Source organism: Clupea harengus, unplaced genomic scaffold (genome assembly GCF_900700415.2).
Source record: "Clupea harengus unplaced genomic scaffold, Ch_v2.0.2, whole genome shotgun sequence".
NCBI classification, from domain to species: Eukaryota; Metazoa; Chordata; class Actinopteri; order Clupeiformes; family Clupeidae; genus Clupea; species Clupea harengus.
The window spans coordinates 1-14920 of NW_024879971.1; the positions used below are offsets into that span (position 1 = coordinate 1).

At 42.7% G+C, this 14920-nt stretch overlaps 1 protein-coding gene across 1 annotated transcript; it reads right to left on the bottom strand.

The window, feature by feature from the left end:
• Positions 1-3144: 3144 nt before the first annotated feature.
• spns3 (spinster homolog 3 (Drosophila)) lies at positions 3145-11763 on the bottom strand. Its single transcript, XM_042705866.1, has 13 exons — positions 11556-11763; positions 9619-9870; positions 9404-9469; positions 8640-8776; positions 7936-8087; positions 7574-7640; positions 6712-6854; positions 6456-6608; positions 6156-6345; positions 5977-6042; positions 5771-5869; positions 5233-5404; positions 3145-3850 (listed from the first exon to the last, which is right to left on the bottom strand). The coding sequence occupies exons 2-13, from the start codon at positions 9833-9835 to the stop codon at positions 3795-3797; spliced, it is 1518 nt and encodes a 505-aa protein (XP_042561800.1). The 5' UTR covers positions 9836-9870; positions 11556-11763; the 3' UTR covers positions 3145-3794.
• Positions 11764-14920: the final 3157 nt, after the last annotated feature.

The following is a 14920-nucleotide window of genomic DNA, read 5'->3' on the forward strand; positions in this document are numbered from 1 at the left end:
TCGCTGTCTCTCTCTGTCCCCCGCTCCCTCTCTCCCCCTCCTTCTTCTGAGTAGGCTGTGATAAGGAGGATCAGCCTGCCCTCTTGGGCACCTATCATACATGTCCTAGCCTCTTTATCCATGCATGGCATCTCTTCACAAAATGAACGTGAATTGCAGCACAGTGCATAGTCATTGTGACGCAGTCGTATACCATATATATCATATACCATATAGCACAGCACAGCACATCACATCGTAGGAAAGCACAGCATAGCCTCACACAGAAAAGCACAGCCCTGGAGCACATGATAAAGGTAGGTATCATGGTACATCAGGTGGATATGTAAACGATTGAAATGCATGCATTACTTTTCATACATTTGAATACATTCATTCCTTCATTGTTTATTTTCATCAGGCTCCAAATAAATAAAAGTACACTCGTAAAAGTAAAAACGTTATTTGTGGGTTCTAAAGGTTACACATTTTCCACAAAATCATTTTTTGTTGGCAAAAATAGTCTCCACTTACAATCATTTCCCCCAATGTTTTTTTCACACTTGATGATCCTCATGATTCTAAACAGGATCTTTGGGGTTCTAGTGCAGGGATGCCGACCTCTCGCAGTCTGTATTGCACAAGTGCATGAACAAAACGATGATGACATGTCATAATATGGACGGGTTTGTGTATATTGCAGTTTCATGCAGACAGAAATTTTAAGTGAGGAACGAAAACGAACACACGACACAAGAATACAAAATCTATCCACATTGAATGGGCTACCATCAGGAGATTGTACAGAGCATAGTTTTCTGTGCACAGAGAGGGTCAAAGAGGTTGAAACTAGAAAAATAGTTAAAATAGTTACTCATTAATTGAAATGTCTCAACTTTGAGCAAAGCACATACAATAGTACCACAACACTCACCCTCCTACTGAACAAATAGACTCGATACCGACTGAGTCCACCCGACATATTCAAAGAAATCACAGTACGCTAGGTGTGTTTAAGGAAGGGGTTAGGGGGGCATGATTTGGGACAGTGTTGACCATATTTCACAAGGTTCCTTGAGGGAATGTGAAGTAGGGTTCAGCTTTCTGGAATGTTGTTGTTGCTGCTGTTGACTCTTATTCTTTCCAGCGAGAACAATGTGGTCAAGGTGAGAGAGCTGAGGGCCGGGGGCCTGTGTGTACTTGGCCATGACCAGTGCTGTGTGACTCCTGTTCCTGTGAACGTACGAATGTGTGTATCCTTACGGAATGTCCTCCACTACAAAGTAATCATCAGTAACCCCCCTCCCCACCCCCTCCCCCCACTCTTCCTTGTCACAGTGTCAACTCCCCCTGCTTCTGAGTTTCTCTCTGCTGTTCTCTCTCTCTCTTTCTATCTCTCCCTCCCTCCATCCCTTTTCTGGCTCTGCGTGTGTCTCCCTCTATTCATCGATCGCCGCCGGCACATTTATTAGCCATTGTGACAGCTTCCTGCACTCTCTGGGCAAAAACAGGGGGAAGCGCATAGCTGCGTAGATAAACTCCCCACAAACCGGGAGGGCACGCCACACACAATACCTATTGTGTACTAATTACAGGTCGAGCCATCACCCGCTGGAATGTTTTCCACACATGTTTTTTTACGTGTGTGTGTGTGTGTGTGTGTGTGTGTGTGTTTGTGTGTGTGTATGAGTGAGTAAGCACGCATGTGCGTGGACTCCTGCCACACGTTCAGACCTGCTTGACCACCGCGGACAGAGAACAAAGGTAGCAGAGCAACAGCGAGGGACATTCCAAACATAGGGTTAAAATAACACACACGCAAGACAGGCGCAGCAGGGGCCGGAGGAGGAAGGCTCTACCACGGGCCAGCAAATACATCAAATGGGTGACAATGACATTGGTATTTGACCTTGACATTTTCTTCTCTCCTGTCAGTGCAGCGGTCTGAACAACTGTTGTTAGGGGAAAGGTGTAAGTGGTCATGAATATGTATGAATTAAAAATATATATGTACTGTATAAACTTAATAATCCATGTAATATCATGTATGATTATAAATGATCATATGAAACAATCATATGAATGTAACACACAGTATTATGTTCTTTAAAGCCCGGATGGAAAATGTGCCACTGCTTTGCCGGAAACCGTCATTACAGCGACAGCAGCGGGCTTGCATCATGCCCAGCCTGGGGACATCACACTGGGGCTGTTGTGTTTAACATGGCAGCTCAGATAAGCCCAAACTCATGTGACAGTCCTCTGCAAGGCAAGCCTGCGGACCCTCTGCACATGTCAGGCCCAGCAGTAGGGCCCAGCCAAGAGGAATTGTGGCGTGACTCGGGGGGGTAAAGGGCCCACTGTGGAGGCTGTGTGATTGGCAGGTCCTTGTCACTGTGGAGTTGCATTGCAAGGCCATTGACCAAGGCCATTAAAATGCCAGGATACGTTTGAGGTTCATATTGTAAAAAAAAAGCTGCAAAGCCCAGAGAGCAAGCACATGGCAACTGTGGCAAGCAAAAATCTCAAGCAGAGCAAAGTTCACACGAGGGAGGGGGCAGGGGTGTGAATCGGCTCTCAGCGGTGCTTTAGATTGACTATGATGAGTGCTTTAATTAAGCAACACAACAAAAACTCTTACTCGACATGGAGAAGGGTCAGCGGATGACATGCATGGCACAGAAGTGCCTATGGAAAACCCTCTCTGTCAGCATTTTCACTCGTGATAGGCCCTGCTGAGGATGCTTTAACGCTGCTGATTTCAGAGTGCTGCATTATTTAAAACTCTTACGTTGTTAGAGCGAACAGTTAATTACTTTGATCAGATGTGCTAATGAGTCAGATTGCTGCGACTGCCCCCTTTAATTAAAGGCACGACTCGGGACACAGAGGGGCATTAAAACTCCATCAATCTCAGCCACAGAGAGCCTCAACGAGCATCAAAGAGCCTCCAACTTAACTGATGCACTGATGCTAAGGCATGCGACGCAAGTGGTTGGACGGCAGAAAAAAGAACGATTGCCCACCGAAAATGAATGCCTTCTGTATACAGCTGGTTGTAAAGATGATGCTTGCCGAGAGCCGATGTAGCAATGGGGCAACACTGCCACCATGTGGTTATTTTGGAAAGTGCAATGACTATCGCACACAAAACACAGCTGAGTGAACCGTAGAAGCATTGGGTTTTATTTGAAAGAGTAAAAATAAATCGCAAAGGCACAGAAGAATAAAAACAGTAAAAAAATAAATAAACGCACAGGCACATTTGACATAGCTGGACTCCAAGGTGGTGGTTGGGAACAGGCTGCTCTACACAGGATCCTGGGGTGGGTTTCATCCCCCTGCCATTCTCATTAACAGAGGCCAGCTGTGCTGAGTGTGTGAAACAGCTTCAGTACGCTGATTCTAGCATGTTTTGAACAGGTAAGATGTTGTGTAGGGTGTAGTTCAGCTGGAGACATATGGACGGCCTAATTAAATGCACTATTATTATAAAAAAAAGTAATGACTTGGCACTAGATACTGGATCATGGCTATGTACAGTATAAAACAAGGTTTCTATGGTAACAGTCAACCTCATAAGCAGTTTGATGGATTTTTTTTTTTTTTTTACAGTCAATATCTTGACTTCATAACCCTCGTCTAACCTTTGAATAGATGTCCGGACTGAGAGGGCTAAACTGAGACTGTTAGTGCCTTTAGAGCTTTGAAGGTGTCAAAGTGCCAGAATGATAAACACTACATCCTCCAGTAACACCCTGGAGAAGTTGATGTAGCTGTTGTGTCGTGCATTCAACAGCAACCCCCACTCTCCATCACGCAGTGGGTTGGATATCCGGTGGCATAGGGACAATTTGAACAGGAGGTTCACCTGAAATGTGGAGAGGAAGAAGTCAGAGATGCGTGCAATAACTTCTATCGTCATCTTCCTCTCTACCATGTAAACAAGTCAAGTAAATGTACGTAACATTTGTTGAGACACCCGTGGAATCATTTAAATAGATTATCTACTCAGATTTCAGTGTGAACTGTGATAAGAAAAGGGAAGATATCATCAGCAGGAAGGCCATTGGTTAGCCGCTGCGCTGCGCAGTGGTAGCTTCCTCTATTTTAGCATCGGTGCTTTCAGTTCATTCTTTATGAGTGGGTTTTGCAAACTGGTGGGTACTGTGAATTAGTGAATTAGCTTCTACTCCTAACTCTGACTGAAACTGAGAGATGCTGATGCAGGCTCAGTGCTGTGTTCTCAGAAACAGTGGTATTTCCTTATCTCCACGCATCAGTACCCAACTCTCCCACCCTGACATAACCTAATTATGCTCCTGATAGAGCACCCAGGCGCCCCCTCCCAGACGTGGAGCGGCCATCTTTCTGTCCTCCAGTGAGAGCTGGCCCAGTGGTATTTGACAGGAAGTTGGCTTGTCGTCCGTGGAGGAGAGAGCGCCACAAAGAGCCTCATTGTCCGCAGTGGAGACGCAGAGGAAGCATCGCGCTGTCATTTCTCCGTCCTGATGCCTGAGACAGAGTGTATGCACCTCGCACACAGGGCTCTCTGTCTCTTGCTGTCACACACACACACACACACACACACATACACACACACACACACACACACACACACACACACACACACACACTCACACACACACACAGACACACACTCATAAACACACACACACACACACACACACACTCACACACACACACACACACACAGACACACACACACACACACACACACACACACACACATACTGTGGGGTGTGTTTCCTTTGGTCTCTTTTACAATGAGGCCATAGGATTGAGAGATGAGGACTGCTGTCTAATTGTACATTTCAGTCAAGCTTAGCAAGAGACTGACAATACCAAATGGTATCCATGACAACACCATCTTCATTACTTTTAAACATGTATGTTGTCAGTGACCATTACCGATTACTACCAGTTCCAGAGCTACTGGACAGACAAGAAACAGAAATAAGGAACTCAGAGAGACAAGGAACAGCAAAAAAAAACAAAAAAAACACTATATGACCACAAATGTATCCCCTATGACCCCACAAGACCACAGCTACCACGTTTGCAGTATGTATGTGTTTTCATATATTAGATGGGTGGAAAGTCCTCTCAGTAGTTCTCAGGAGTGGGGATAGTGGCCTGGACAGTGATAGGTGTCTGGACTGCTAGATGGGTGAAGTAAACTGAACTGAAATAGTGGTCTAAACTGAGTTGACGGCGCACTGAGCTGGGTACCTGCGATCAAGAGCTGTGCAGCCTTCCTGTCCTCTTTGATGTAGAGGGCCGTCATGAGGAAGAAGAGCCCTCCCAGGACGCCCATGAATGGGCAGAGCAGCATACTGTACTCCAGACTGCGGAAGCGCCAGATCAGGGAGTCCGGGTTGTACTTACTCAGAGCGTCAGAGATCTGCTCAAGGCAAAACAAGAGCTGTGTTATTGTCAATGAAGAGAACTCAATTCAGAGTAATTCTTTGAAAGTTTTATGATATAAATAGTGTAGTACTATTTTGCGATCACACCTTTAGAAGGGCTCATGAAGCATTTGTGTATTACATTTCTTAATGCAGCACATTGTATGCTATTTCAATAATGTATACCATTGTCCTTTTCAGCAGTGAACACTGATCATTTACTGAATCTTGTTTGCATATGTAAAGGCCACTATGACCTGAAACAGCATGTATGAACACATCTTATCGTCCATTTTAAGGACTGTTTTCATGATTGACAGGCATGCCAGATGGAGAAATACAACTGTGATAACTGGTCTTACCGCACCCAGCAGATAAGGACTTCCAGCGTCACCCAAGAGATGGCACACCATTATCTGTAAGGCTTCTGCTGTAGCTCTCCGTGTCGGCACGACAACATACTGAAACACAACAGAATAAATATTTTCATGAGATGGCATGCAAAGATAAGGTTTCACCTCAGAACTCTTTAGCTACATTTAGATTGATAGCTGAGGACACCAATTACCAGCAGGATGTCAGCAAGAATGGCCCAGTTTAGTGAGAGAAGAGTCTCTCCAATACCAATGAACACCTAAAATAGAGAGGCAAGACCAAGCCATATTAGAATGCCTTCTGCTTTGTGTACTTAGTGCAAGATCAGTCACTGATGTCGGTCAGAGATTAAAGCTCTGTGAAGATGCTCACGTATGTTGCAGGGATGCTTATCGACGCCAGTACTATGGCGATGAAGAAACAGGGAGCGGAGGCTAGCATGCCCACGGCGCAGATCAGTGGATCAGCATTGGGCACCCTGTCTCGAAGCCGTCTAGATATCCAGGTGCCCAAAGAAACCCCCACGATTCCTGTTACCACAGTGATCGCCCCAAATATATAGCTTTTGGGAAAGACAGAAAGAGAATACGCATTACAATAAAGGGGTGAAACATAGTGTGAAACATTCCAGTAACCTGAAAGCTGTCAGAGTAAACATCAGCTCGGCTCTACCTGTCAGAGGTGTCACATGGTTCCTTCACGCATGGAGGTCTGAGGCCCATCGTCACCCGGGCCCGGGACAAAAATGTGGGTGTCCAGAAGGCCAGTGCCCCCGTGACAAAAGCCATGGCGGTCACACCCAGCGAAGACCACACAAAGCTCCGACTAGGCAACAGAGGGGAACAAAAAGACAATCAGTCAGTTCTACTCGTTGTCGTTCTCACTGTAAAACAGGGGTACGGCTTTCATTTGCAGTGACTGCACTCACTTCCGTAAGAGGTACTTGATGTCTTCCAGATAGGACGTCATCTCGATTTGCGCCCCTCCCTGGGAGTCAGAGGCCCCCCTCGGCGGGTTTGGGGTAAAAAAGAGCAAGAGCAGTAGTCCAAAGGCTCCAAGGATGGGATTAAGCTGTAATCAGAGGCCCGGAGCGGAGAGATTAGAGAGGTTAGGCAGTGAAAGAGCTCTCTGTCAAGACGCTGTAAACATGAGAGTCAAAACAACCTGATTAGGCCCTTCTGATTGACATACTGTGTGCTATGCGCCACTGCTAGGTACGGCAGAACATCTCAGACTAGCTATAAATGGAGGAACTGTTAAAGAGGGTCTGTTTGTGAAACAGGAAACGTTCCATATGGGTCTGTGATTGCAAGAAGTGCCATACACCTTGTACTCTACGTAAGGTGTATCTACATAGTACGGACATTTTCCATTCACTGAGCTCTAAAGGAAGGGTTCAGGAAGGGAAAGAACAGATAAGCAAGTTAGAAAATGTGTAAACCTCGATACCATATGCACCTACAGCAGACATCTAATTATAATGTGTAAACTTTGATACTAAATGCATCTACCTACAGCAGACATCTAATTATAATGTGTAAACTTTGATACTAAATGCACCTACAGCAGATATCTAATTATAATGTGTAAACTTTGATACTATATGCACCTACAGCAGATATCTAATTATAATGTGTAAACTTTGATACTATATGCACCTACAGCAGATATCTAATTATAATGTTTAAACTTTGATACTATATGCACCTACAGCAGATATCTGATTATAATGTGTAAACTTTGATACTATATGCACCTATAGCAGACATCTGATTATAAAGCTGTCTTACCCTCAGAGCCCAACGCCATTGCAAAGTGACCCTGGCAATTGTGGATCCTACAATGTATCCAAGACCACTGAGAAACCAAATGAAAAGTTAAGGTGAAACATCACAGTTGGTTACACATACAGTAGATGAGGCATCCTGTCTTATGCTGTCACAGCTAACGTTAGTATTTCCTTGTTGGTAGCATCGGTCGTATGCTGCTTTATTTCTTCTACACGGAGTGGACTGCAAACAAAACCGGGTCTTGCCAACCAAGTCAACCAAGTCTTGTATAATGTGCAAGTAGCTCCCAATATCAATACGTAACTAATGCAGGTATAGAATACACTGCAATAAAGCTTAGAGTGGCTGCAAAGCCCCAAGACCTTCCAACAGGAATGAAGATGTAGAAGAAGGAGATCATGAGAGTCCTCTTGGAGTCACTGAAGAGGTCCCCGATGATGGTGGGGGCGACGGTGACGAAGCTGGCCTCTCCCGTACCAACAAAAGCCCTCATCAGCACCAGCACCCAGAAATACTGCCCAGATAAAGACACACGGGATCAGGCTCAGCAGTTGTCACATTCAGGGCCCTATGTTTGCGAGGGCACAGAATGTTGCTTGCATTGCATTTTCGTGACCGTGCAACATGTGTTGTAGTGATTTTGTCGCCCACACCGCATCCTGTGAATAAAATGGGAGGACCATGTATGCGATGTGGCACAAGGAGAGATCCATGTCTAAACTCTCTGCAGTGCCATTAGTGCTGGTTCTATCTCTGCCTGCTGTTTCCCTTCCACAGGGTGGTGTAGTTACCCTAATTGTTATTCATCTGATGGAAAAGTGTGTGTGGCTGCTTTAAAAATGTTAAATAGTTTTCAAACAGAGGCTTATTATAGCCTGATAATATCCACAAATAACTTTTGATGTAGTATTGATTTAATAATTCTTGCTGCTGTCAAACATGCTTATGTACAGCACTGTCCTGTGAATAAAATCACTTGCCAGACATTACCTAAAATGATCCATTTCAGCATTACTTCACATTGCATGATAAGGTTGGCTTTTTCACACCCAAGTTTTTTCAGTACCGAGTCTGAGATGAAAGAGCTGCCAAGTGTGGTCACAATCCATACAGCAAGACCCCCAACCATGATGTACTTCCTGTTGTAGCGATCTCCGAGGTAGCCAAAGGCAGGGGCCAGCAGCATAAAACTGCAGATAAAAACTGTAAACACATTAACATTTTATGAGCGAATTCTAGAGCGCATTGGCAATGGAGTCATCAAATATATGAACTAAGCCGTTTTATTGATTCATAGGATATCTAACCATTAATAAAGAAAGACTATTATTCATGAGAGCATTTGAATGATCTACGATCGTCATTATTGTCTCTAGATGATTCATTGTGTTCAGGTCATTTTGGGTTATGTACTCTTAAGGGTAACTCAAGCGCAGCTTGCATTTGCTTGAAAGTGGCATCTTACATATTCTTCCTCATGCTACTAACTAACACATAAGAAATATCAACAAATATGTGAGCTGCTATGAGTAGTGATGTCATTGTCACTGATGCATAGTACATATTGGATATGAACTTCAACATGACAATCTGTTTCTCTCACAAGCAAAGAAAACTATCACTACTCATAGCATTTCATTTCTCCAATTCTTCATAGTATCTGGATGAGTCTGTGTGCTGAGGCTATTTCAGGACATTTCTTTCCTGTTTGCTGTGGCAGATCTGGGGTTGGTGGTGGGTTGCATGACCATCAGTTCCTGTTCCAAATCAGTGTGGCTGCACGCTAGTTATGTCCATGATGTGTACTGTTTAGGCAAAGTGGTTAATTACCTGTTTGCAGCAGGCCAGATGTGCTGTCACTTATGTTGAAGGATTTCTGGATACTCGGAAGTATGCCTTGAAAGACAAGTACATCACAGGCGTATCAGGTAGAGACAGGAGGAAGTTGTTTACTTCCACAAACAAATGAATACATATTGCAGGGATATGGATATTGTAAGGATGGCAAAATAGATTAAATAAACTATCGAGTCTCACTTCTTTACCTGCAATTGTGTAGCGGTCCATATAATTCAGCAGATTGACATAGCATAGTATAGCCACTGCTATGTAGGCACGCCTTTGTGAGATTCCTGTTGTGCGCGTTGAGCTGTCCACTTGGCCGTCGGCAATGGTTCCATAATGGGGAGTCCCTTTTGAGCTGGAGCGGAGGTGGGTCCTCTCATCACGTGAACCTGCCCCTGCAGGAGGGCCGGTCTCCATGGCCAACCACTGTGTGCAGCTCTGGCTGCAGAGAGCTGGAGAACAAGAAGTCAGAATGCGTAGCTCAGACGTTGTTGTGGAATGGTAGGGCTTAAGACAGAACATGTGGCCATTACAGACCATGAAAGTAAGGAACAGAATTATTCAGTAGACCTCGTGCTTTGTGATTGCTGACAAGATAAGAGTAACTATTGCTATAACTGAAAGTGTAACTATTACAGCTTTAACTGATGTAATAAAAAAAAAAATGTTACTTTTGGAATGTCTGTATAACGAATCACTGATGCCGTCACTGAAAGTAGGAGTAGAAACTCTTATCAGCCAGAGAAACAAGATTAACAAATCTAACACATCTTGTCCCATGCTCACTGTCTTCTTGCATAGGGAGAGTTGTCATAGTCTATAGACACCATTTGGAGTTGTGTGAAAATATAAGTATTGGCTTTTCAGCTTTCAAAGAATTGTATTTTTACTAAATACATGACACGAAATAAATAGGTAATTAAATTAAAATACATTTTTTTATATATTGTCTAGTGTGTGTGTGTGTGGGGGGGGGGGGGGGTCCACTTAGTGCTAGTCACTGTCTACATATGTACACAATCGCCTCACTGACAGAGAAAACAATTGGTCTTTTGGCTAAAACCCCTCATGCTTTCACCACAACTATAACAACTCCTATGGGCCAACTTGTGCCTGGGACATCTCACCCTAGTCTTCTCTATAAACAATATGGCAATGAATAAGTAGACAAAGTCAGGAGGTATCCTCATTTATGGGTTTATATTAGATTAATGTCTGATTTTGCAGTTATGTAGTAGTAGGGTGGTTCAGTTGTGAATAGTATGCTTACAAATAGGATTCATCCCCTGACAGAATTCATATATTTTAACACCACCCATGTCTTAAACTCATTTCAAGACTCTGGAAACTTGTTGTCCACTAATGGACACCCAACTATTTTTACAGAGAGGCTACAAATTAGCTAATCTCATTTGCTGAGGCACTTCACAGACACACCGCCGGGGCCGTGCAGTCCAAACAGATGGGGATTTCTCTCATTGTGACATTGGACAAAGAGGACTCAGGAACAGGCGTAATGTTCGACCAATATTCGTGTCATAGCCATGCAAAACTTAATGTCATGAAATGAATAAGGTTTCAAGAAACCTCATAATACAATGACAACCTCACATGAAACATATTCACGAGAATAGTCTTCCAGATGGACATCAAAGGCTCAACAATTTTAGAACGAGAAATAAATCGCATTATGTAATTACATGCTAAAAAAGCAAGAACTAATGTCACAGTGTTCTTTTCTCCTACCATACAGTACCAGTTGTTGAACATCATGTTTTCATCACCTGTCTCAATGATATGTAAAAAAACATGACTTGTTTAGCTATTTTATACATGAAGTGCTTCTGACATATCTGTGTGTGCTGGGTAGTTGCTGATGCAGGACGGGGCCACCATGACAATTGAACTCATTATGGACACCACAATAACGTGGATCTCCAGGATAACGAACAATGTAGAACAAATGCTTCAATTCAGACCTCGAAGAGAACTGGCTGTGTTCTTGAAATATCAATGTCCGTTCAACTAGTGTGAATTCAGTGTGGGTTATGTGAATTCCAAAACCGTACAACCTGAAAAAAATTACATTTATCATGCATGCTCAGTAAGGCTACAATGAAACAAGAGAACTACGTACGGATTACTGATGCCTTGAAATCCTGATCTGTTCATTCCATGCTATTGTTGTATGAGTTCTTTCATTCTTCTTTCATCAGTTGTTTTTCTTTCAGGGGTTCTGTAGTTTCTTTAGATTTCAGTAGCAAGGCCTATGTCACCGATTCGGGAACAGGAAGAGCAAAAGCAAGATTTCTGTGACTTATAACTGCAGTTATCAGGTTAAAACCCTCCCCCCACCCCACCAAGTCACACGATTGCGAACAGTTCCACTCTGTGACGTATTGCTGACCACAAGCCAACAGCATTTTGCCTGCTTTAACACTCTCTGCAATGCTCAGAGCTTGTACCCTGGGACTGTGCAACAGTCCTCTGCTCTCTTACTTAATTTCTATGTGCAACCCGGTTGCTGAACAGGACGTGCGGTGTATCCCTTATCTATTTATGAGAGTACCAAAGAAGCTGCCTAGAAAAGAATGTGGCTTTATCCAAAGTGTGTGATGTCCTCTTGAGAGTAAAGAGAGTTTAACACTGTAAATGATAAGATCACTATGTTATCATACAATAGCGCCACATATTGAGCCCAAGAAGCCCCAGTTTGAAAGGAATAGTTCTTTCTATTTGGCAAATTTGGGAGAGTTAATAAGTTGCAAAGACAATCTTGGAACTGAGCACACAGACTGTCAACTGCTCACGAAATCCCTCCACGGCTGAGACATCTTGCATAATTCAATATCTTTGGTTCAATTTTTCCAGTTGCCCAGACAACACAACACGCCATTATGTAGCATCTAAAAGTGACAGTGTTTCTGTTTGTGATCCATGGCGACACATGGTGAGGAGCCAGCTTGATTTACCTCAGGCTGTATGCTTTCGGTGATTACTGAGCAGTGTGGACCTTGAAAAAGGAGGGCGTGAAAGTGGTATTTCCTGTGTTGATACAGTGATATTTTAAAAATATAAAATGTTTCATTTTCATACTTACATTTAAGTAGGGTACAGCGACAACTCCATCCTTCAGTTGGAATGATGGCATTAATTTGATGTTTCATTAATGCTGTAAATCTGCTAATGTGAGCTTTACACAGAATAACAAAGGCCTTAGGATGTATGTAGCTAACACACGGTCTTTCATATCTGGGTAGGCCACACGGCAAAAACAATGCTATAAGCAAAAGGTTAAAATAGAGGTATGAAGATAGGACTTGGAAGATTTTTTGAAATGGTAAGGATGCGAGTAGTACATATAAACAACAGAGCAGCCCAATAATTCAGTGAAATCAAGAAGAGCTATCCGTCTTTACAGTAGAGATACGCCACTCCCATCTCCTGGACAGCCCTGGAACAAGGGGACACTCCAGCGAGTATTTATAATATCAACAATACTACCTTGTAAATAACAAAATAACTCTCTGAGAACTATTTTCTTGCTGTGGGGGTTGGGGGTGGGGGTGGGGGTTGTTGGGGGGCGGTGAAACCACAAAATGACATGCTTTGTGTCACATGCTTTGTGCATCACAGGCACCATGACAAATGGGATGGACTGAACAACAAAGGGCTGAACCTATGGTGATAAAAGTAAGGAAAGTCTTTTATTATGGAACACTGAGTTAAAAAATGACACCCCTCTCTTCCGTGCTCCTGATGAAGCAATGTGTTGATTGGCTGGAATAGTGTATGGCTCTGTCTGAGCCACTTTGTTTATTTCCCATTTACAGAGTGTGCACGAACCCCAGAGTTTTTTAATCGCACACACTGGATGGACAGCTAGAAGAATGCGAGGATTTAGGTGAATTTAACAAAAAGTGTAATGAATTATAATCAAGGACTCCTTTAAATGTGCAATAAACATTATATTTAGAATGATCATCTCTACCTTTCAAAGGCATGACAGACAACACAATACAACATATTACTCCATACTGCAGAAACGGATGCATGTTTGTCATAGATATTTGCATGGATAACATCCACAATGCCAACTATGAATGCCACTACTCTCTTAATGTTCATGTGGGCTAAAAGAATACTTTGATGTCACACTAAAGGTTATGTTTGCAAACATTTCTGTGACACTGTCTTATTTCTGGATAACTGGTTCAACCCTCCTCTTTTAATATTTTTTCAAATAAAATTGAGAAAACAGCAGCAATGTATGACTCCCTGTTACAGTAACAATTTGGTTTAACAAGGACTTTGAGATTTAAGCTTATGAAACATGTGACCTAAATCTCCTGTGGGAGGTCTGCCATCTCACCCTGACATAGGAGCTCTCAGACCATCTGTAATACTGAGGCACAGGCATCACTGAAGATTTCTGTGTTGCATCTGAATGCATACAGTCTTCTTCAGGCTCTCTGATAATCTCTGATAATTGCCCTCATAACACTCATCTTGGCAAATATAATCTTGTTTGCATTGCAGCAACAAGGATCCTGCATGGATACGCATAATGTAAGGCTTTGCTGATGTATCTTCACTCTGAAAAAAATAAAAAAAATAAATGTATAGAGCAACACAAAAGTAATCAAAGCATAATCAAAAATATCTAAAAAATAATGCCCAGGATGAAAAATCCCCAAATGTCCCTTTAAGATGCTTGTTACATGGATATTTCACTGATGAACAATCTGGTATTGGAATTATGCTGGTTACAGGAATCGGTTTATGGTTACATGCTTAGACCACCTCATACCCAGGGTTGGGAGGGTTACTTTTGAAATGTAATAGGCTACAGTTTACTGGCTACCTTGTTCTAATGTAATAACTAATGTAACTATTTTAATTACTTCATCAAAGTAATGTTACTTATTACATTTGATTACTTTTTGATTGACAAACAAGGGGGGGGGGGGGTGTAAGTTCATTAAATATTTGAGAGCCAAATGAATGGAGCCTGTCTAGACAGCAACAACATGCAGAGCAACAGAATGTTATATTGAATGTTATATTTTACATATAAGTTGTTATATATTCGGATGTGACCCCTTTGTAATCACCAACATTTTGATTCATAACTCTAATTTAATGACAAATTTTTCTCACAATCACATTTAACTAGTAATGTGATTACGTAACTTCATTATATGTAACTAGTTACTCCCCAGCCCTGCTCATATATGAAATGGATGGACCATCATGAGCTGAGCATGATACTTTGCAATAAACATGTCCCTAGCTGCTGATGGGTATGAATGAGGTTTTCTCTAATTTCATATCAGTTTATTGGGATCTGCACTGGGCTGGGATGGGCTGGGCTGGGATCCCAGTTAACTTAAGAATGGATCCACACCAAAGACTTAGCCAGGCTAGTCAAGTCTGGATTTGTGTGACCAGTCCCTGCTGTATGGGTGTATAAGTTACAGTCACAATCTGCCATCTGACTGT

Bases quoted from the DNA above. Each gene is read 5' to 3' on its own strand.
- spns3 (XM_042705866.1), bottom strand. From the start codon at position 9,835: ATGGAGACCGGCCCTCCTGCAGGGGCAGGTTCACGTGATGAGAGGACC. The intron at 8,777-9,403 runs GTAATTAACCAC...ATGTGTTTACAG, and splicing joins ATCTGGCCTGCTGCAAACAG to TTTTTATCTGCAGTTTTATG. The intron at 6,855-7,573 runs GTAAGACAGCTT...CTCTGATTACAG, and splicing joins AATGGCGTTGGGCTCTGAGG to CTTAATCCCATCCTTGGAGC.